This window comes from Hyla sarda, chromosome 3 (genome assembly GCF_029499605.1).
Source record: "Hyla sarda isolate aHylSar1 chromosome 3, aHylSar1.hap1, whole genome shotgun sequence".
Taxonomy (NCBI): domain Eukaryota; kingdom Metazoa; phylum Chordata; class Amphibia; order Anura; family Hylidae; genus Hyla; species Hyla sarda.
Genome location: NC_079191.1, coordinates 170,938,247 through 170,962,672, shown reverse-complemented (window position 1 = coordinate 170,962,672; position 24,426 = coordinate 170,938,247). Strand labels below are relative to the sequence as shown.

Below are 24,426 nucleotides of genomic sequence, written 5' to 3'. Positions count from 1 at the left end.
AGCCAAATTCTCTCTCCAAAAGCCCAATGGCGCTCCTTCTCTTCTGAGCCTTGTAGTGCGCCAGCAGAGCACTTTACATCCACATATGGGGTATTTATATACTCAGAAGAAATGGGGTTACAAATTATGGGGGGCTTTTTTCCAATTACCCCTGGTGAAAATGAAAAATTTGGGTAACACCAGCATTTTAGTAATTTTTTTTTTTACATTTTTAATTTTCACATCTAGTAGTTAAGGCTCACTATACCCCTTGTCACGTTCCTTAAGTGGTGTGGTTTCCAAAATGGGGTCACATGTGGGTGTTTTTTCTTTTGTGTTTTTGTCAGAACCGCTGTAACGATCAGCCACTCCTGTGCAAATGTACATGGCGCTCTCACTCCTGAGCCTTGTCGTGCGCCCGTAGAGCATTTAACGTCCACATATGGGGCATTTCCGTACTCAGGTAAAATTGCATTACAAATTTTGGGGGTCTTTTTTTCCTTTTACCTCTTGTGAAAATGAAAAGTATGGGGGAACACCAGCAAGTTAGTGTAAAATTTTTTTATTTTTTACAAAAACATGCTGGAGTAGACCCCAACTTTACCTTTTCATTAGGGCTAAAAAGGAGAAAAAGCCCCCCAAAATTTGTTAGGCAATTTCTCCCGAGTATGGAAATACCTCATATGTGGCCCTAAACTGTTGCCTTGAAATACGACAGGGCTCTGAATTGAGAGAGCGCCATGAATATTTGAGGCCTAAATTAGGGATTTGCATAGGGGTGGACATAGGGGTATTCTACGCCAGTGATTCCCAAACAGGGTGCCTCCAGCTGTTGCTAAACTCCCACCATGCCTGGACAGTCAATGGCTGACCGGCAATACAGGGAGTTGTTGTTTTGCAACAGCTGGAGGCTCCGTTTTGGAAACAGTGCCATATCAGATGTTTTTCATGGGGAGGGGACTGTGTAGGCGTGAGTGTATATGTTGTGTTTTACCCTTTATTTTGTGTAGTGTAGTGAAGTGTAGTGTTTTTAGGGTACATTTACACGGGCGGGGGTTCACAGCGAGTTCCCCGCTGGGAGTTTGAGCTGCAGCGGAAAACTTGCAGCATCTCAAACTTGCAGTGAGAAACTCGCTGTAACCCCCGCCTGTGTGAATGTACCCTGTACATTCACATGTGGTGGTGGGGGGAGAACCTCCAGCTGTTGCAAAACTACAACTCTCAGCATGTCGTGACAGCAGAATAGCATGCAGGGACTTGTAGTTATGAGGCATAAAACTACAACTTCCAGCATGCCCTTTGGCTGTCCGTGCATGCTGGGGGTTGTAGTTATGCAACAGCTGGAGGCACACTGGTTGCAAAACACAGAGTTTGTTACTTAACTCAGTGTTTCCCAACCCGTGTGCCTCCAGCTGCTGCAAAACTAAAACTCCCAGCATGTATGGTCTGTCAGTGCATGCTGGGAGTCATTGTCTGTTTCCTAACTCAGCGTTTCCAAACCAGTGTGCCTCCAGCTGTTGCAAAACAATAACTCCCAGCATGCCCAGACAGCCGAAGGGCATGCTTGGAGTTGTAGTTTTGCAACAACTGGAGGAGAACAGTTTGAGACCACTGTGTAGTGGTGTCCAAACTGTAGCCCTCCAGATGTTGCAATACTTCAACTCCAAGCATGCCCAGACTGCCCAGGCATGCTAGGAGTTGTAGTTTGGCAACATCTGGAAGAGCACAGATTGCAGACCACTGCACAGTGGTCTCCAAACTGTGGCCCTCCAGATGTTGCAAAACTACAACTCCCAGCAAGTTTTGAAACTCCTAGAAGCAGCAGTGAAGATCACCTTGCAGAGCAGAGGATCAGAACTTTCACCCCCGCTGTCAGCTGGGACATTGTGAATGGTCCACAGGGACCAATCACAGTGATCGCTGATCAAGACCATTCACAGATGGTCCTGGGGGGGCTAGCAGAAGTTGTCTCCCGCCGGTAACAGCGGGACTTCTGCCTGTTAACCTGTGTGTTGCAGCACATTGCCAGGTTAACTCAATGACTTATATAAATGGCAGGATGCGAGAACTAGCTGCATAACCTGATGTTTATGTAAGTCATTCTGTGGGAAGGGGTTAATAACTATAATAGTGAATAAATAAATCAAAGGGCCAGGGAAACAAGATTTGTCTAACTATGTTAAATGAATTAAATCATGTAGCAAGAACATTCACTTGATTTATTCACTTTGACTAATGGCAGAAAACACCACATGGTCCATCTGGTTTGTCCTTACATTATTTCCTTTTATTTATCTATGGCATTCTGAACCCCTTAAAGACACAGCCCATGTTGGCCTTGAGGACCATGGCAATTTTCATTTTTGCGTTTTCTTTTTTTCCTTCTCTCCTTCTAAAAAGGCATAAATAACTCTTATTTTTACACCTGCAGACCCATATGAGAGCTTGTTTTTTGCATAACCATTTGTACTTTGTAATGACATCTTTGGGACAATGCCATCCCATCAAATGGGAAAATAAAAGTCATTTTATTTTTTATTAAGGGAGGGGGTCTTATATAATTTTATAAAAAAAAAAATGTATTTTACACTTTTTAAGTCCCCCCCATAAGGAACTTTTATATGCAATCATTAGATTGCATTCACTGTATGATGCTAGGTCTATGGCACAGCATTACACAGTAAGATCGGCGATCTGTTGATATAGCCTGGCTAAACTAAGCTGCATCAGTGAGTTGCGATCAGCGGACATTTTACCGGTATTTACTTTCACTTTAGACACAGTGATCAGCATTGATCACGACGTTTAAAGGGTTAAATGACAGTCACCAGCAGAATCGCTGCTGCCTGTCCTTAGCAGTGAGTGTCTCCCTACTGATGTTAGCCAACACTCACTGCTCCTGTGCTCGCTTCAAAGTTACTTAATGCTCCAGGGTGTACATTTATGCCCTGGTGCGTTGAGTCTTGGACATCAAGGGCATACATTCACGCCCTGCATGCTTTAGGGGTTAAAGGATGTGGACGCTCTTGAAAATAAATTTTTCCATAGGTCTTTATTTTTTTATTTTATTTTTTTTATACTTAGTTTCTCTTCTACAGCCTTTACAGTTTGCTGTGGGTGCTCTGCTTTCCCTTTATACTGGTAGACAGCCCATGGGATTTTCCCTGCAATCTGCCTTTTGTGTGCCTTCCTTTCCATCAACAGCCTGAGTAACTGTCCAACAAAGATTGTCTCCCTCATCACCACAATTTGAACCCGGCTCACATTGTTTTCTCTAACACAGAGGGCGTTAAAAACCATCTGATGGATTATCAGCTAAAGCAGCTAAACTATATCATTATTTTAACCATGACTATGACTAAAAAAGTTGGACTTAATTCAGCAGGGATGTGGAAATCTGGGCGCCGGGCAGGTGAATTTTTCATTGATTTAGCCCTGTATCGGGCAAGCAGGGACAGACCGACTTCCCCCTTATTTTTCTTTAATGCCGGTGTGAGGCGCAGGAGCCAATGCAAGTCTGCACCTCACACCGGCGCTCAGGGTGTATGTAGGGGGAGGCGGCCCCCAGCTGACCTCAGAGCCCAAGGTCACACGTTTGCATGACAATTAAACCATGCCCCCTTATCAACCCCTCCCGGAGGATGGAGGACGCAGCTCTACATTACACAAGAAGACACAGCAGGGGGAGAGAAAGGATGTACACAGCTCGGTACACAGCTCCTTCCCCTCCCCCGCACACAGCTCCTCCTCCTCCCCCTGTTCTGTCTCCACAGGACCTAATCCACCAAGGTGAAGGCTGCAAGTTTGCACGGGGAAAACACAGAGCGGGGGGGGGGGGGAAATAAGGGGGAAAGAGGACGTCCGGTGTGAGGTGAGATTTTCAAACCCATGCAACCTCACACCGGCTGGCGGTCTTTATTGTGGGTGAGCTCAGGGGAGGAGGCCGAGAATGCAGGCGGCAGGAAGGGTGGTTGTATATGTATGGTGTGAGTGTGATGTGTGTATGTAATGTATGATGGGTGGATGTGGGGGGGGGGGGCAGCGGCAGGTGTATGTATGATGTGTGTATGTATGGTGTGAGTGTATGTGTGATGTGTGTATGATGTCTGTCTGTGTGTGTATGTAATGTATGATGTGTGTATGATGTCTGTATGTGTGATGTGTGTATGTAATGTATGATGTGGGGTGGGCAGCGGCAGGTGTATGTATGATGTATCTGTGATGTGTGTATGTAATGTATGATGTGGGGGGGCAGTGGCGGGGGTGCGTGCATGTATGATATGAGGGCAGTAGCAGATGCATGTATGATATGTGTATGCATGAATGTTTTGTAAAGGGCGGACTGTCAAGTCGGGCATTAGGGCAGTGCCCAAGGGCCCGTGTCTCGGGGGTGGGGAGGAGACGCTGCCGCCGCCAGTTGTGCAATCTAATTTTATTTATTTTTAGTGGCTTCTGGCCACTCACACTAAATGGCACCACCAGAATCCCACCCTTCATACTCGCCCGCCGACCAAGAGCCCCACGGATGCACGCAAACCCGACCGAACCAAAACTACAACTTCCAGCATGTTTCACCATAACCGAAACTGTAGAACTATAAAGTGTAACATGCTGGGAGTTGTAGTTTTGGTTCGGGTCAGCTGCAGAGCCATAGGCTGCATCAGGGCCTGCTGGGTGTTGTAGTTATTAACTGCAATTCCCAGTATTCCTTAACACAGCCTATGGCTCTGCAGCTGACACAAACCAAAACTACAACTCCCAGCATGTCACACAATAACCTTAACTGTACTACTATACAGTGCAACATGCTGCAACACCCACACAACCATAGGCTGTATCAGGACATGCTGGGAGTTGTAGTTATCTAGTAACTAAATGCAACTTCCAGCATTTTCTGACACAAAATGCACCACATAAACTGGAGAAGCAGAACACCCCCAGTAACACAGCGTTGTTCAGTGTTTTCCAATCAAAAGACTCCTATGAAGTCCCTATGAAGACTGAAAAATAGTGATTAAAATATTTTAAAAAGTGCATATATATGTGAATAAGCCCCTTTCCTAATCAAAGTTTCCAATTTTCTTTAAATAAAAATAATGTACAAAAATAAAAATAAGTGGTATCGCTACATGTGGAAATGTCCAGACTATTAAAATATAATCGTGGAAAGAGAGAGAGCTCCAGCTCACCCAGCCCGGACAGATGGAGCAGCGTATCTACGACACCGGACTGTGTCAGCCACAAGCAAATAGACAAGAAGAGATGATCCAGCTCTTGCAGGTAAAAACAAGGTTTTATTGGCACCCAACCACAGGAAACATGGACAGAAGTAACGCGTTTCAAGCGCCACTGCGCTCTTAGTCATACCTCTTATGACTAAGAGCGCAGTGTTTGGCGCTTGAAACGCATTACTTCTGTCCATGTTTCCTGTGGTTGGGTGCCAATAAAGCCTTGTTTTTACCTGCAAGAGCTGGATCATCTCTTCTTGTCTATCTATTAAAATATTATGTTAATTAAACCGTACGGTGAACGGTGTAAATGTAAAAAAAATAGTCTAGAATTGCTAATTTTTGGTCACTTCATATGAGAAATTTTTTATAAGGTGATCAAAAAGTTACATCTAGACTTTTCTGGGCTTGCCTCGGGCGTAAAAGGAGCTACAGCTCTCCCGCCGCTAATAGCCTGGCATGCTGCGATCGCCGTGGCCGCTATTAAACCATTAGATCACCGCTGTTAAAGTTGACAGCAGTGTATAAAGGGATCTTATATCCATCCCTGGTGGTCTAGTGGGGTGAATCGTACTATTTTGGTTGAAATTATTTTATCTACCAGGACAAGTGGATTTTATTGAGGGACAAGTAGATTGTGTTCCGCTTTAGCCCCTTGGACAAGTATTTTTTTTTTTTTTTTTTTCACACCCCTGTTCAGGATGAAAATCATTAACCAAAAAATTGAATCTATTTCTCTTTCATAAAAATATTTTCTGACATGGCTTCTGATCCCATCGCCCCTAACTAATATTAAACTGTAGAACCTCTCTTACCCTATGTTCCTCAAGAAATTTTGGGGTGAGTGTCCATGGTGCATTCCTCACCACCTCGTCCACATAGCGACAATGCTGCACCGCATCATATCTCTCTGCTTCATTCATAACTGTGAATCCCTTCAGGTTATGCGTCAGCTCATCGCTACATACTACAAGACAAAAAGAATATACCGGTAGTTATGTGTATAAATTAAGGCAAGAACACCACATATGTTGCAGTAACGTAATAAACCTGACTTCTCATCATTTAAACAAAGCAAACTACATGGGAAGAAATAATACCATTATGTTACCTAGGAGGCAACTAGAAGATACTGATGCAAATTAGGAAAAAAACATATAAACTTCATGCACATGTGGTACGAAGCCCTATGCAACTAAACAGGACAAAAAACGGAACCTGTTAAATATCAGTGATAAAAAAAAGTGGCTGAGTTTAAACTGTGGCCCATGTTACCGTTCATATAGAGCAGTGGTCTTCAATAGTGTTGCTCACGAATATTCGCAATTTGAATATTTGTCGCGAATATTCGCAAATATTACGAATTTCGCGATTAAAATGCGCTATTACGAATATTCGTCTTTTTTTCAAACTGTTTTAAAAACTGAGCACATTGTAGGGATCTCTTTTGACTGATAAATTAATTGCTTGTATCATTTCATTAAAGACCCAGGGATGAGACTGTGAGGCGAAAGGTTTATGCAATGCGAATATTCGTGGAAATTCCGCCATACTTATGCCTGTGAGCCAATGAGAGTTCTGCAAGCACAGTTGTCAGAGCTTCGCAACGTCCCTAGCAATGTCCCTCGCATGATGTTATAGCGCGCATGCGCAGACGAGCGAAATTTTGCTATTAATTTCGCATTCGCAATAGCGAAATTTCGCAATTCAAAACAAACGTCACGAATATAACGAATTTCACGAATATGGGACGAATATTCGTCCTCATATTCGCGAATTCGAATATGGCATATGCCGCTCATCACTAGTCTTCAACCTACGGACCTCCAGATGTTGCAAAACTACAACTCCCAGCATGCCCGGACAGCCAACGGCTGTCCGGGCATGCTGGGAGTTGTAGTTTTGCAACATCTGGAGGTCCGCAGGTTGAAGACCACTGATATAGAGAGTGCAGAGGGAATGCACAGCAGAAATCCACAAGATTTCCAGGAGCACTGTGGTATGAATCGCCAGTATACTATAATATGCACCCTTCTGCAAACTCAGTTTCCAAAAAAAGCAGCGTCTATGACTAGGGCTTTGTGCAGTGCACATCAGCTCCGTCCACTCAGCACAGAGCCCGGAATGTTTCCATGAGTGCGGTTACAAATACAGGAAAAGGTTCCCTAAGAAATGTACCTCCCTTACCAAACACAAACTGTGCTGTCGAGGCCTCTACTTACCCCCTACAATCAGGTATGTGTTCGGAAAGAGATTCTTTGCTTGCATTAAAGCGCGGGCATGTCCAGAGTGAAACAGGTCAAAGATACCATCCGCGTAGACTCGTACAGGTCTGTCAGCTGTAGAAATACAGACACAATTCACTTCATCCTGAAGAGCAGGGACTGTAATGCAACAATTGGTAATGCATGCAAGACAAAGCAATGCAAAATGTAGCAGGAAAACAGGAAAACCTGTGACTAAAATCTAACAGCTTTGGAAGATAGATCTGCAACCAATACTGCTACCTGGAAACTGCCCACAAGTAACCTAGCTGTTGCTGATGTTCCTTATTATGACAAAAATGCCAATACCATACTTCCATACCATAATACTCCATTTAGCTATAATAATTGAACTTCACTATGGAGCTCTATCATACGTGACATCAAGAAATGGTCTCCAGCAGCAAGGCCCACTCCTTACCCTACTATGGGTCCCCAAGAATAGTGGCTTATGTATACAGAGATGTCCCATCACAGGACAATAGTAACTAGTCATGGCACCGCTCTGCAATGTTACTTTTGTGGCTTTAGATTACTACACATTAACATAATCGCCTCTATGAGGCAAGTGGGTGGAGGCTGGTAATATGAAGAGCACTGGGTCATAAAGACCAAGACCATTGCTAAGCAAGTAGAATTTAATGTTTCGTATCTAGAAATAAGTTTAGCTTAAAGCAACTGTCTATAGAATAGGGGATAAATGCATGATCACTGGCGGTCTGTTCTCCAACCCCCTGTCACACATACGTACTACCGCTGTACTCACTGTCCATAGAACTGGTGGAGATAGCTAAGCACTGGACTCAGCTATGTCTGTCAGTCCAATAGAAAATTAAGCAGTAGTTTGCACGAAATGGGGGTGGGGCAGCAGTGAGAAGCAAGGACCCAAACCTGAGGGATCGAAGCAGGTTGAGTCCAATATAATAAAATCTGTAGGCCCGGAATAACCCCTAATATTCTGTATACAGGTAAGGTTATTTTGTGTGCAAAAACTGCAGGGTCTTTAAGGATATGTTTACATGACATGGCCGTATAAAGCACTACACTGCATCTCCTTCTGAGCCATGGGAAGCCTGAAGCTCCCATAGACTACAATGTGAGCTTTAGTGCTAAATTCTCAGGAAAAGAAGTGAAGTGAATTAGGGATCGACAGATTATCGGTTTGGCGGCTATTATCGTCCGATATTCACGATTTTGGACATTATCGGCACCCCCCTCCCCCCACCCCGGCCAGAGACCACTGCCGCCTCCATCGCCGCTGCCCCATTGCCTCCCCCATCCCCGGTTTTATAATTACCTGTTCCCGGGGCCCGTGCTACTTCTGGCTCCTGCGGCATCCTGCGCAAAGCAATGACGAGTGATGTCCTCAACGCGACATCACCGTCAGTGTGCACAGTTACAGCTCAGGACGCCGCCGGAGCCAGAAGTAGCGCGGACCCTGGGAACAGGTAATTATAAAACTGGGGATGGGGGAGGCAATGGGGCAGCGGCGGTGGTGGTTGGACTAGGGAGGACCCCAGGACAGGCAGGGGAGAGAAGCGGATGGCGGCGGTCTCTGGCCCCGCAAAAGCCGCTGAAGTTCATTGATTTAAAGAGTCCACTTTAAATCCTTGATCTGCAGAGGCTTCTGCGGGGCCGTCTGGGGGGGAAATAGCCGGTAACTTATACCGATATTCAGGTATAAGTTATCGGCTATCGGCCTGAAAGGTCACATCGGTATCGGCCCTAAAAAAAAAAAAAAAAAAAAAAACATTGGTCAATCCCTAGTCAGAATGCTAAAATGAAAATAAACTCATAAGATCTGTCAGCTGCAGATCCTGGTTACTCTACCACAAAGAGGGTAAAACTGTAAAATAAATAAATAATGCAGAAATATTAAGACAATATAAGAAGCAGCTAAATTATTTATACAAAAAAAACAAAAAACTGGCAATTGTTATAAACTATTCCCTCTGACTGAGGGTGTAAGTTCTTCATCTATATAGTAATGTAACATCATGGCTGCAGACGTTCAGATACATGTTAGCAGGATCTAGCCTTACGTGGGGTTCCCATCTTGGCCTCTTCCATGGTTACTCTCTCGTATGGCTTACTGTAGTCAATATATAACTGATCTGAGAACGGAGCCGGTTCACCCACACCCTAAAAATGTAAAAGAAAAATATCTATAGACAAGACAACATTGTCAGAAACGTAATACATGTTTTATGTAAACTATTGTATAGGAAAGTAAAGTTTTATTACACTACAGTCTTCTATACAGCCGCTCCTCTCTCTGCCTCCACGGACATGCAAATTCATCCAAGATGAAATAACAATATTATGTGGGCAACCGAACCTGCAAACTGCTGACCAAAAAGAACTTAGCCAACAATTGTTTTTAAGGCATGTCTGCTGACAGTCTAGGGCAAAAACTGAAGTTAAGACCCAATTTATGAAAAGAAGGGCATCATGGTAAATGATGGGGCTGACAACATGACACTGTTCAAACTATACATTATGTAGTAAACTAAAACAAACAAACATTCTTGTGCAAGCTATAATGGGGGGATTACACTACAAGACATGTAAGAGAACTGTTTAAAGGGGTACTCCACTGGCCAGCGTTCGGCAGTAAATGTTCCGAACGCTGTTTTCGCAATGCGGGAGCCTGCCATGCCCCTCGTGATGTCATGACCATGCCCCCTCAATGCAAGTCTATGGGAGTGGACGTGACAGCTGTCACGCCCCCTCCCATAGACTTGCATTGAAGGGGCGTGGCCATGACATCACGAGACCCCCGCAGCGTGAAAACCGCGTTCGGAACATTAACTTCTGAACACTGGCCAGTGGAGTACCCCTTTAAATGATTGTCTTCCCTTTATAACCCATATAGGAGGTGCCATTTCAGTCCAGAAATATGTGCTGGCCTTTGTACAAGAACATAACTAATCTATTGCAAGCAGAGAAACAAATCAGAATAAAGGATTAGTCGTCCCAGAACCCTTATTTGGCAGCTTTTAAACTCTGCAATAGAAGAATCAAGATTACATGGCGAGGCATTAGGAAAGCTTAAGGTTACCAGGGAGAAGGATCGGCCACACACTGAGGATAATGCAAGAAATCATAAGGTTCATGAAAAAGAAAAGCCGCTATTGTGTATTTACACTTGGCGTGCTGTAACTGGCCATGCACGTAGCAGTATTTCACACCATTGTAGAGATAGGGCAGACAATCAGACATCATTACATCAAGATTATCCAGTCAATCACAGAAAAGAGACCCCCCCGACCCCCACCCCCTTCCATTACTGGAAAGGCAGGAGTCTGTAACAACCAGGAGACATATTTCTAGAATACAATTCTATTGAATTATATTCATAACTGAGGACTTCAATAACTTCCACTTGTGGTGCACTTTTCAGGCATAAATTCTGCCGTGAATATGAATAGGTTACGTAGCTAAACGCTACACTGAAAGGGCTGAAATCCACAGCGAAAATCTGCAACAGACATCAACATTTTGTGGATCTAAAAACATGTACTACGGTTTGATTTCTGTGCAGAATATGTGGTCCCATTAGACCCTTAGGGGGAGATTTATCAAAACATGGGCAAAGGAGAAGTTGCCCATAGCAACCAATCAGTTTGCTTCTTTCATTTTGCAGAGGCCTTGCTAAAACTGAAATAAGCGATCTGATTGGTTGCTATGGGCAACTGGGCAACTTTTCCTCTGGACGGGTTTTGATAAATCTCCCCCTTAGTGTGTATTTTCTATGTGCACAGAGGAGAACAAAAAGTGCTGCACTCCAGGGTCACATGTCTGATTTCCAACTACTCCTCTTCTAAAGGAAATGTGACAGAATTACATTATTTAAAAAAAATAAAAATAAATCATTTAAAGGAAAACTACGGGATTGAAAATTTTATCCCCTATCATAAGGATAGGGGATACGTTTCAGATTGCGGGAGGTCCGACCGCTGGGGACCCCCACGATCTCCCGTACGGGGCCCCGGCTCTTTGCATAGAGAGCGCATGTCGACCACCGCACGAGCCGGCGGCTGATGCGCGCCCTCCATTTACTGCTATGGGAGAGCCGAAGCGCTGCCTTCGGCAATTTCCAGCTCTCCCATAGCAGTGTATGGACGGGGCGTGTCGGCCGCTGCTTTGTACGGTGGTCAACACGCCCTCTCTAACCAGAGAGCCGGGGCCCCGTACGGGCGATCGCGGGGGGCCCAGCGGTCGGACCACCCGCGATCTGAAACTTATCCCCTATCCTTAGAATAGGGGATACATTTTTCAATCCCGTAGTTCTCCTTTAACTGTACATAGGGATGGAATAGGAAACATTACTTAAATGGCCCATCAATAAAAGTAAGGTATGTGGGGGTCTGACCTCTGTGACCTCCACCATTTCAGAGAAAGAGGGATTCTAAATTCCTAGTCATGACCTGTGATAATGCAAAGTTGTCCTCTATAGATCATGAGCAACATCAGAAACGGTGTGGACTAACTTCATTTTCTTTTATGTGTGGGACATCCCTTTAAACTTATAAAGAATGAAGAAAAAAAAATGTTGACTCACTCATTTGGGGAATGACAGGTATTTGCTGCCATCAGGTGGACAATATGTGAAGCACACTCAACTTGAACTTACAGAACAGCACATAGAAGCAAACTCCAACCTCCAATATTCAGGAAAAAACAGCACAGTATACAACACTAAATCAGCACTGCACCCCATTCATCCTCAGGGGTGGTGGGGGTTCTGGTGGCTGGACCCCCCTCAATCACAAAGTGATAGAGGATACAACAGAGATTGTCTTCATATGTGAACTAATGGGAAGAGGCAGGAACTCCTTTGTGGATCATTGAATGCCTAACGGCCCATTCACACCATTTAATTTACAAGCGGAATTCCACAAAAAAAAAATATGGTGTAGCAGCCTCCAATTTCAATGGTATTCTGCTGCACCATTTACACTATGGACATTTTGCCGCAGAAATGATGGATCCCAGACTCCCTTGAAAGAATGAACATTAATTCTTTTAGCAGAATATGCTCTTAAATGCATTGCTGTCTATAGAGACTGTGCATTTCCAAGCAGTCCTAGTGCCAACTTGTTTTGCAGGTGCAGGTGCTTGCTATAGATATAATCTCCGCCTGGGATACCTCCATACTGTGAATGAGCTCAAAGAGAAGGAGACAAAACTGAATTTTCTGCCTGTTGTCTGTCAAGCAAGGCTAGGTAATACGCTGCTCAAAAAAATAAAGTGAACACTTAAACAACACAATGTTACTCCAAGTCCATGACACTTCTGTGAAATCACACTGTCCACTCAGGAAGCAACACTGATTGACAATCAATTTCACATGCTGTTGTGCAAATGGAACAGACAACAGGTGGAAATTATAGGCAATTATCAAGACACCCCCAATAAAGGAGTGGTTTTGCAGGTGGTGACCCCAGACCACTTCTCAGTTCCTATGTTTCCTGGCTGATGATTTGGTCACTTTTGAATGCTGGCGGTGCTTTCACTCTAGTGTTAGCATAAGACAGAGTCTACAACCCACACAAGTGGCTCAGGTAGTGCAGCTCATCCAGGATGGCACATCTATGTGATCTGTGGCAAGTAGGTCTGCTGTGTCTGTCAGCGTAGTGTCCAGAGCATGGAGGCGCTACCAGGAGACAGGCCAGTACATCAGGAGATGTGGAGGAGGACGGACGTAGGAGGGCAACAACCCAGAAGCAGGACCGCTACCTCCACCTTTGTGCAAGATGGAGCTGGAAGAGCACTGCCAGAGCCCTGCAAAATGACCTCCAGCAGGCCACAAATGTGCATGTGTCCACTCAAACGCTCAGAAATAGACTCCATGAGGGTGTTATGAGGGCCCGATGTTCACAGGTGGGGGTTGTGCTTATAGCCCAACACCATGCAGGACGTTTGGCATTTGCCAGAGAACACCAAGATTGGCAAATTCGCCACTGGCGGCCTGTGCTCGTCACAGATGAAAGCAGGTTCACACTGAGTATATGTGACAGAGTCTGGAGACGCCATGGAGAACGTTCTGCTGCCGGCAATATCCTCCAGCATGACTGATTTGGCGGTGGGTCAGTAATAGTGTGGGGTGGCATTTCTTTGGGGGCCGCACAGCCCTTCATGTGCTTGCCAGAGGTAGCCTGACTGCCATTAGGTACCGAGATGAGATCTTCAGACCAATTGTGAGACAATATGCTGGTGCAGTTTGCCCTGGGCTTCTCCTATTGCAAGACAATGCTAGACCTCATGTGGCTGGAGTGTGTCAGCAGTTCCTGCAAGAGGAAGGCATTGATGCTATGGACTGTATGGACTGGCCCACCTGTTCCCCAGACCTGAATCCGATTGAGCACATCTGGGACATCATGTTTCGCTCCATCCACCAACGCCACAGACTGTCCAGGCGTCTGCCGCCACCTCATCAGGAGCATGCCCAGGCATTGTGGGGAGGTCATACAGGCACGTGGAGGCCACACACACTACTGAGCCTAATTTTGACTTGTTTTAAGGACATCTTTAAATTAAACTTTAAAGCAACTTTGAATCAAAGTTGGATCAGCCTGTTGTGTGGTTTTCCACTTTGATTTTGAGTGTGACTCCATATCCAGACCTCCATGGGTTGATAAATTTGATTTCCACAGATAATTTTTGTGTGATTTTGTTTTCACCACATTCAACTATGTAAAGATGAAAGTATTTCATACGATTAGTTTACTCATTCAGATCTAGGATGTTTTATCTTCGTGATCCCTTTATTTTTTTGAGCAGTGTATATTCTGAAATTAAAGTATTTTCGAATTTTAAGGACAATTTCAATCTTAATTTCTATTTTCTTGTGTGTTTGAGGCAAGGGAACGATCCGGAGATCTAGAAAACAAGTTAATGGTCAACTTTTTATTTAATCCCTATAAATATAAAGAAACAGCTGCTTGAAGGCAGACACCAGGCATGCCTTGTTTGTTGCTAGGCAAATAGTTCCACATAGTTCTTAGATGTGTAAGCACCCCAACCACTAGATGTAAATAGTCCCTTAGGGTGCAGACTGACTGTCTCATCAGATCTTCTCCAGGGACTATAGGGAAGATTTATCAAAACCTGTCCAGAGGAAAAGTTGCCCAGTTGCCCATAGCAACCAATCAGCTCGCTTCTTTCATTTTTAACAAGGCCTCTGCAAAATGAAATAAGCAATCTGATTGGTTGCCATGGGCAACTAGGCAACTTTTCCTTTGCACCGGTTTTGATAAATCTCCCCCTATGTCTCCATCTAGGAGTGAGACTCTTAAACTGGTAATAGCGTAATACTGTGGGTTCTGGTTGTAATAACAGGACTCGTTAGCTCTGGGACGGTGTGGAGGTACTTCTGCTGATGATGTGAAGTGGCAGGATGCTGTTCAGCTGCAGATGTATCCTGTGTAGGATTCTATACTGTAGAAGTAACGGCCGCTCTGCTTGGGTTCAGTTTGAGTTATACCAGTAACTTGAACTTTCAGGCAGACAGAGTTGTGCTTAAAATGAATGTATCAACTGGATTTATTTTTACTGATTAGAAAAAAAATTGTTTCAATATTTGCCTCTAATCTGTTTCTATTTTCTTATTGTATTTTTTATTTGTATTTTTTGTAATCTTAGCGGTTTTTATCAGTACTTAACCCCTTAAGGGCCCAGGGTTTTTCCGTTTTTTGCATTTTCGTTTATTCCTCCTTACCTTTAAAAAAAAAAAAACATAACTCTTTCAATTTTGCACCTAAAAATCCATATGATGGCTTATTTTTTGCGCCACCAATTCTACTTTGTAATTACGTCAGTCAATTTACCCAAAAATCTAAGGCGAAACGGAAGAATTTTGTTGGGGCTTCCGTTTCTACACAGTAAATTTTTCGGAAAAAATGACACCTTCTCTTTATTCTGTAGGTCCATACGGTTAAAATGATACCCTACTCATATAGGTTTGATTTTGTCGTACTTCTGGAAAAAAAATCATAACTTCATGCAGGAAAATTTATACGTTTAAAATAGTCATTTTCTGACCCCTATAACTTTTCTATTTTTATGCGTATGGGGCGGTATGAGGGCTCATTTTTTGTGCAGTGATCTGAATTTTATAGCGGTACCATGTTTGCCTTGATAGTACTTATTGATCGCTTTTTATAAATTTTTTCATGACATAAAAAGTGACCAAAAATGCACTATTTTGGACTTTGGAATTTTTTTTGCGTGTATGCCATTGACCGTGTGGTTTAATTAACAATATATTTTTATAACTCTGACATGTCCGCACGTGGCGATACCACATATGCTTATTTTTATTTACAGTGTTTTTTCTTTTAAATGGGAAAAGGGGGGCGATTCAAACTTTTATTAGGGGAGGGGTTAAATGATCTTTATTCACTTTTTTTTTCCAGTGTTATAGCTCCCAAAGGGACCTATAACACTGCACACACTGATCTTTTACATTGATCAGTGGTTTCTCATAAGAAACCACTGATCAATGATTCTGCCGCTTGACTGCCCATGCCTGGATCTCAGGCACTGTCATTCGGCGATCAGACACCAGGAGGCAAGGTAGGAGACCCTCCTCGTGTCCTACAGCTGTTCGGGACACCATGATTTCGCCGCTGCGATCCCGAACAGCCCCCTGAGCTAACCGGCAGTGATTTAGTTTCAATTTAGACACGGCGTTCAACTTTGAACGCAGCGTCTAAAGAGTTAATAGCGCGCGGCACCGCGATCAATGCCGCGCGCTATTAGCCACGGGTCCCGGCCATTGTTAGAGGCTGGGCCCAACCCGCTATGCCATGGCCCCGCGTTATAGAATGGGAGCGGACTCAGGACGTACAGGTACGCCCTGGGTCCTTAACAGGTTAAAGGGGTACTCCCGTGATTTGTAAATCACTTCTATTAAAAAAATCTTAATCCTTCCAGTACTTTTTAGGGGCTGTATACTAAAGAGAAATAAAAAAAAAGAAATGCATTTCCTGTGATGTCCTGACCACAGCTCTCTGCTGACCTCTGCTGTCCTGTTCTGGACAGTTCCTAAAATGGAGAAAATCCCCATAGCAAACATATGCTGCTCTGGACAGTTCCTAAAATGGACAGCAGAGAGCACATGGAATCACAGGAAATGCATTTCTATTTTGTATTTCTCTTTAGTATACAGCCCCTAAAAAGTACTGGAAGGATTAAGATTTTTTAATAGAAGTGATTTACAAATCTGTTTAACTTTCTGGCACCAGTTGATTTAATTGAAATAAAAAAGGTAAAGTATCCCTTTAAGAGATATGCTTTACAGCAAGTCCCGAGGACATGAGCAACAATAGACATGAGTCTATAGGAAAGGTTTCTGGGCAAGCTCTGTGATTTCTGTAGAGCTCCTTACTCACGGAGGGGAGGCTGAGCTATGAGTTTCATCTGCTGTCCTATTGACCATCTATCTACTGTCCATCTATCTATCTACTGGTGAAACCTTTCACTGTAATACTGTCCATGAAAATAAAGAGGAGACTGAAAGTTATCTGTACAGAACAAAAATGGTCAGCTTATTACTTGGCTTAGTGGCAATAATGCAGGAATTAATTTTAAAATATAGATAACTAGCTGAGTACCCAGCGTTGCCCGGTTTTTCCTTCCTAATCCTTGTTGGGGAGGAAAATAAACAAAAAGGAGGAAGGTTTTGACTTCATATCCCGACTTATCCTGTCCTCCTATCCCGGCCTTCTATCCCAACCTGTAATATCTGTACCAGGTATTGAAATATCTCCAGCCGTTTGGAAGATATGTGGGAACATGCATTTCCCATTGATTTGCATGGGACTTCAAAAACCCTGAACCTTACAAATGGGAGTAGTTAAGGGTTAAATTAACTATCCTATATTTTAAGTGGACATATAAGTAACATGTGACCAGTATTATCGAAATATCTCCAGACGTTTGGAAGTTATGCAGTAACATATATTTCCCATTGACTTGTTTGGGACTTTAAACATAAACCCCGCCCCTGGCAAATTGGGGTGGGTAAGGGTTAAATCACCTATCCTATGTTTGTTGTTGACATAAAAGTAACATGGGTGCCAAGTTTCATGTTAATATCTTTAGCCGTTTGGACGTGATGCTGAAACATACACACATACATACATCCACCCATTGAGATTATATATATATATATATATCTATCTATATACACACATATACACATATACATACACACACTAGCTGAGTACCCGGCGTTGCCCGTTTTTTCCTTCCTAATCCTTTTTGGGGAGGAAAATAAACAAAGGAGGAAGCTTTTGACTTCATATGCAGTCCTCATATATTGTTGTCATATCCCGACCCCACATCCCGACCTCCTGTCCCGTCCTCCTATCCCTTCCTCGACCTCCCATCCCCGACCTCCCATCCCCGACCTCCCATCCTGACTCGTAATGTGTGTACCAGGTAATGAAATAGCTCCAGCCTAACGGAAATGAGATGGGAACATACATTTCCCATTGATTTGCATGGGACTTTAAAAAAAAAAAACCCTGACCCTCAAAAATGGGGGTAGTTAAGGGTTAAATTAACTATCCTATAGTTTAAGTGGACATATAAGTAACATGTGACCAAGTATTATCGAAATATCTCCAGCCGTTTAGAAGTTATGCAGTAACATATTTCCCATTGACTTGCATGGGACTTTAAACATAAGCCCCGCCCCTGGCAAATGGGGGTGAGTAAGGGTTAAATCACCTATCCTATGTTTGTTGTTGACATATAAGTAACGTGTACCAAGTTTCATGTTAATATCTTTAGCCGTTTGAAAGTTTTTGTGGAACATACATACATACATACTCACACACACACGTTGAGTTTTAATATATATAAAAATATAATCGATAAAGCGGAGTCTTAGATAAAACACTACCAAAAAAAAAACTGGTTGCCGTCTAAGAATGGGCCATCTTGTCCTACTAAGACAGCAAACAGTGTATGGCGAAAGCTGCTGACATGAGCCCGCACCATACCGGGCGGCCCTCAGCTGACTCCTGTAGCTGGGGGCTGCCGGTAATAGCCGACATGCGACGATCTCCGCGGCCGGCTATTAACCCTCCATATCATCGCTGTCATAGCTGACAGCAGCGTCTAAAAGGGACCTTGAACAGTCCCTCGTGGTCCAGAGGGGTGGATCGCCCGATTCTGTGATATATAGAGCCTGACTAGACCAGGCTTCATCAATGGAGCACAGAGCACACAGATCAATGTAGTTCTTTGGAACTACATTGATCTGTATAAGGAATCTAACGATTCCTCCTAAAATTCCCCTAAGGGGACTAATAAAGTGTAAAAAAAAAAAAAAAAGTTAAATAAAAAAAAGTTTAAAGAACACAAATTAATCCCTTCCATATTAAAAGTTTAAATCACCCCCACTTTCCCAAATTCTATATAAAAAAATATGTAAACATACTGAAAATAAACATATGTGGTATGGCCACGTGCGCAAATGTCCGACCTATAAAAATATAACGTTAATCAAACCGCACGGTCAATGGTGTATACATAAAAAAAAAAAATACCAAGTCCAAAATTGTCTATTTTTGGTCACTTTGTACACCCTTAAAAAAAAATATATATAAAAAGCGATCAAAAAGTCCCAGTAAAAACAAAAATGCTACCAATAAAAACTACAGACCATGGCGCAATAAATGAGCCCTCACACATCCCAGTATACGGAAAAACTAAAAAGTTATAGGGGTCAGAATCCCCATAGCAAACATATCTTGCTATGGACAGTTCCGGACATGGACAGAGGTTTCAGAAGAGAGCACTGTGGTCAGACAGCAAATAAATTCAAAAGGAAAAGACCTTCATCTGGGGCATACAGCAGCTGATAAGTACTGGAAGTAATAAAAAAATTTAATAGAAGTTTTTTTTTTTTACGCCACCAATTCTACTTTGTAAGGATATCAGTCATTTTACCCAAAAATCTACAGTGAAACAGAAAAAAAAAAAATCACTGTGCGACAAAAGAAAAAACACTATTTTGTAAATTTTGGGGGCTTCCGTTTCTACACCGTACATTTTTCAGTAAAAATGACACCTTGTCTTTATTCTGTAGGTCCATACGATTAAAATGATACCCTACTTATATAGGTTTGATTTTGAACTTCTGGAAAAATTCATAACTGCATGCAAATTAATACGTTTAAAATTGTCCTTTTCTGACCCCTATAACTTTTTTTTTTCCCACGAATGGGGCGCTATGAGAGCTCATTTTTTGCGCTGTGATCTGAAGTTTTTATCTGTACAATTATTGTTTTGATCTGACTTTTTGATCGCTTTTTATTCATCTCTGTCCATTTTAAGAACTGTCCAGAGAAGAAGAAAATCCCCATAGCAAACATATGCTGCTCTGGACAGTTCCTAAAATGGATAGAGAGAGACAGAAAGCACTGTGCTCGTGATGTCAGCAGAGAGCTCTGTGTTGCAAAAAGAAAATAATTTCCTCTGTAGTATTCAGCAGCTAATAAGTACTAGGAGGATTAAGATTTTTTAATAGAAGTAATTTACAAATCTGTAAAAAAAATAAAAAAAAAAAAGTTTTCCACCGGAGTACCCCTTTAACTTTTCTTTTTTTTTACTTTTTTTATGCAGTGTTATAGCCCCCTCTAGGGTCTATAATACAGCAAACACTGATTGCAGGCACTGTTTAATGCATTGCCATAGGAATGCATTGATCAGTGTTTTCTGTGCTTGATTGCTCAAGCTTGGATTTCAGGCTTGGAGCAATCAAACGCCGATCGAATAGCCGGGAAGAAGGCAAGACACTTCCCGCTGTCCTCTCAGCTGTTCAGGACCGCCGCAGTGAAATCGCAGCATCCCGAACAGCTCCACTGAGCTAACCGGCAGTGTATTCTCTCGTTTTAGAGGCCGCAATCAACTTTGATCACGGCGTCTAAAGGGTTAATACCCGACATCAGCCCGATCGGCGATGTCTGGTATTAGGCGCGGGTCCCGGTTGCTGATAGCAAACGGGACCCCGCAGATACAAAGCGCACTCAGCTTTCTGAAAAATGAAAGAATTGATGTGATTGGTTGCTATGGGTAACTCAGCAACTTTTCCTCTAGACAGGTATTGATAAATCCACCCCCATATGTGTTTCTCTCTGCACGTATGGTTAGAAAACAGACTGTTCATGGGCTGTGAGAAATACAGATTTAGCATTCGCATGTGATCATAATAATGGCGGCACATATGTGGTTGGTAAAAAAAATAAATAAATAAATAAATAAATAAAAACAGCAGAAAAAGTGAGCCAGAACAGAAAAGTGTAAATCATGTGATGTGACCCACATATGACGTGGAGGATCTGTGAGAGTAATATTGAGAAAATTACCAAGATTAACAACACTAATGCCTTAAAAAAACTGGTGAAAAAAGAAGTTTTGGACAACCCCTCTAAAGGCAATCTGTCATCAGTTTCATGATGCTACGGACAGCATGAAACAGTAAAAAGCTGCCTTACTACAACCATCTGCAGTAGCAATATAGAAAAATCATTCGGCTTGTTTGGTAGGGGTCTCTCTATATGCAAATAAGGAGAACTCTTAGGTAATACCAGCGGACACGCGAGAAGCACATGTTAATTTGTTTAAAGAATCCAAAAGATATAGAACCAGATGTCTAAGGAACAAGGGAGGGACCTAAAAAAGTTCATATTAGGAATAGTATTTCTTACCGTCATATGGCGGAAAACCTTTGCAGGTAAAGAATCTTCATCTGTAGTGCCATTGGGTCCTAAATCCTCTTTTCTTCTCTTGCGGGAACTAAGTTTTGTAGTGTTCTGGGGCTCCATTACTGAGATGTAAGGGGTTGTCGTAGTCTGAATAAATATATCATATGTTTTCTATCCACCTATTAAAAAGATAAGTAAAAGTTATCATCACTATGGCCATACAACGTTCATACTAAACAAGTTCCTACACTAGTTTTCCACAATTACTGAAGAATGCATAGATGCTTGAAAACACTGTTATTGCTGAAGTAAAGCAAAAAATAAAATTAAAAATAAAAGCAACTTTGCATACAGTCTTGCTCAGAGAATCCTATTTATGTTAACAGCTTCTATACAGAAAACTATGGGAGAGATTTATCAAAACCTGCTTCTTTTATTTTTCAGAGGTCTTTTCAAAAATGAAAGAAGCAATCTGATTGGTTGCTATGGGCAACCCAGCAACTTTTCCTCTGGACAGGTTTTGATAAATCTCCCCCTATGTCTCTAAAGCGTACCTGTCAGATCCCACAAAATTTAATTTTAACCCCTTAACGACGCAGGACGTAAATGTACGTCCTGGTGTGGTGGTACTTAACGCACCAGGACGTACATTTACTGTCAGGTTTGAAGAGGACCATCAGTGGTCAGCTATTTTTTAGGTATCTCCAGAGATATTTAACTGGGTTCATGGCAGGGCTCTGGCTGGGCCACTCAAGGACATTCAAAGAGTTGTCCCTAAGCCACTTCTGTGTTATCTTAGTTGTGTGCTTAGGGTCCTTGTCTTGATTAAAGGTGAAGCCCTGTCTGATGAACAGAGCACTCTGGATCAGGTTTCCATTAGGACGATCTCTGTACCTTGCCGCATTTAGCTTTCCTTCAGTGTTCAGACTCAGTGAAAAACACCCCCACAGCATCATGCTGCTACCACCATGCTTTATTGTGAGGATGGCATTGGGCAGGTGATGAGCAGTGCCTGATGTTCTCCAGATTTGATTCTTTGAATTGAGGCCAAACTGTTTAATTTTGGTTTCATCACACCAGATAATCTTCTCACTGTACGAGAGTCCTTTAGGTGGTTTTTTTTTTGGCAAGTTCCATGTGGGCTTTAAAGCATCTTTCACTGAGAATAGGCTTGTTTCTGGCCACACTGCAGTAAAGCCAAGATTGGTTGACCTTCTCCATCAGGATCTTTGGAGCTCAGCCAGAGTGACTATTGGGTTCTTGGTCACCTCTCTTACCAAGGCCCTTCTCCCACATTTACTTAGTTTGGTGGGGCGGCCAGCTCTAGGAAGAGTCCTGAGTGCTCCAAACTTCTATTTATGAATTATGGAGACCACTGTGCTTTAGGTAACTTTCAGTGCAGCAGATTTTATTTCTACCCTTCTCCAGATCTGTGACTCAGCACAACCTTGTCTCTGAGCTCTACAGGCATTTTTTCTCTTCATGGCTTGGTTTTTTGCTCAGATATGCATTTTCAGCTGTGAGTCCTTATATAGACCGGGGGGGGGGGGGGGGGGGGGGTCTTTCCAATTCTCATCCAATCAACTGAATTTACCACAGGTGACTCCAATCAAGGTGTAAAAACATCTCAAAGAGTATGAAGAGAAGTGGGAGGCCCCAGAACTAAAATCCAAGTGTCATAGCAAACGGTCTGAATACTTATGTCTATTCAAAATTTTAGTTTTACCTTTTGAATAAATTTGCAAACATTTCTAAAATTCCGCTTTTACATTCTCACTAGGAGTATTGAATGCAGAATAATGGGGGAATAGATTTTTTTATTTTTATTTTAGCCACACCATAACAAAATGAGAAAAAAGTGAAAGTGTCTGAAGACTTTCTGAACGCACTGTAGAAGTTGGGGAGACTGTTATAACTGGGGGATGTCCTGTTATTACTATAAGGGGCATATGGGAATCTGTTAGGAATACTGGAGAGGGGTAAGATTACTATGACTACTGTTAAAGAAAGGTCTGCTGCAGACTACTGTTGAGTGAATAGTTGTGGTAGGCAATGTGTTCCCACATACTTTCGCCTTGTTTTTATCTATCGTGTACAATATTTAGATTGAGTCTAGTAGACATGGGAACTAATATATTATACTCCTACTCAGTCTGAGATTAAAAAAAAAAAAAAATCTATATATATATATATATATATATCTATATATATATATATATATAAAACTCAACGTGTGTGTATGTATGTATGTATGTGTGTATGTGTGTGTGTGTGTGTGTGTGTGTGTGTGTGTGTGTGTGTGTGTATGTATGTATGTATGTGTGTGTGTGTGTGTGTGTGTGTATGTATGTATGTGTGTGTGTGTGTCTGTATGTATGTATGTATGTGTGTATGTTCCAGCATCACGTCCAAACGGCTAAAGATATTAACATGAAACTTGGCACACATGTTACTTATATGTCAACAACAAACATAGGATAGGTGATTTAACCCTTACTCACCCCCATTTGCCAGGGTCGGGTTTATGTTTAAAGTCCCATGCAAATCAATGGGAAATGTATGTTACCACATAACTTCCGTCCGTCTGGAGATATTTCAATAACTGGTCACATATTACGGGTCGGGATAGGAGGAGGGTCGGGATAGGAGGAGGGTCGGGATATGACAACAATAGGAGGATGGAATATGAAGTCAAAAGCTTCCTCCTTTGTTTATTTTCCTCCCCAAAAAGGATTAGGAAGGAAAAAACGGGCAACGCCGGGTACTCAGCTAGTGTGTGTATGTATGTATGTATATGTATATCTATATATATATATATATATATATATATATATATATATATATATATATATATATCTATATATCTATCTCAATGGGTGTATGTATGTATGTGTGTATGTTCCAGCATCACGTCCAAACGGCTAAAGATATTAACATGAAACTTGGTACACGTTACTTACATGTCAACAAGAAACATAGGATAGGTGATTTAACCCTTACTCACCCCCATTTGCCAGGGGCGGGGTTTATGTTTAAAGTCCCATACAAATCTATGGGAAATATATGTTACTGCATAACTTCCAAACGGCTGGAGATATTTCGATAATACTTGGTCACATGTTACTTATATGTCCACTTAAAATATAAGATAGTTAATTTAACCCTTAACTACCCCCATTTGTGAGGGTCAGGGTTTTTGTTTAAAGTCCCATGCACAACAATGGAAAATTT

At 42.4% G+C, this 24,426-nt stretch overlaps 1 protein-coding gene across 3 annotated transcripts in view; it reads right to left on the bottom strand.

Moving 5' to 3' along the window:
* The window catches only part of PCYT1A (phosphate cytidylyltransferase 1A, choline), a 50,089-nt gene that overhangs the window by 5,659 nt on the left and 20,004 nt on the right, over positions 1-24,426 (bottom strand). For all 3 annotated transcript variants that reach the window (XM_056565484.1, XM_056565483.1, XM_056565485.1), the window contains exons 2-5: positions 21,199-21,374; positions 9,514-9,613; positions 7,430-7,546; positions 6,023-6,174 (exon numbers count right to left, since the gene is read on the bottom strand). In XM_056565484.1, the coding sequence (XP_056421459.1) occupies positions 6,023-6,174; positions 7,430-7,546; positions 9,514-9,613; positions 21,199-21,315 (486 nt within the window). In that variant the 5' untranslated portion in view covers positions 21,316-21,374. The remainder of the gene's footprint in view (positions 1-6,022; positions 6,175-7,429; positions 7,547-9,513; positions 9,614-21,198; positions 21,375-24,426) is intronic.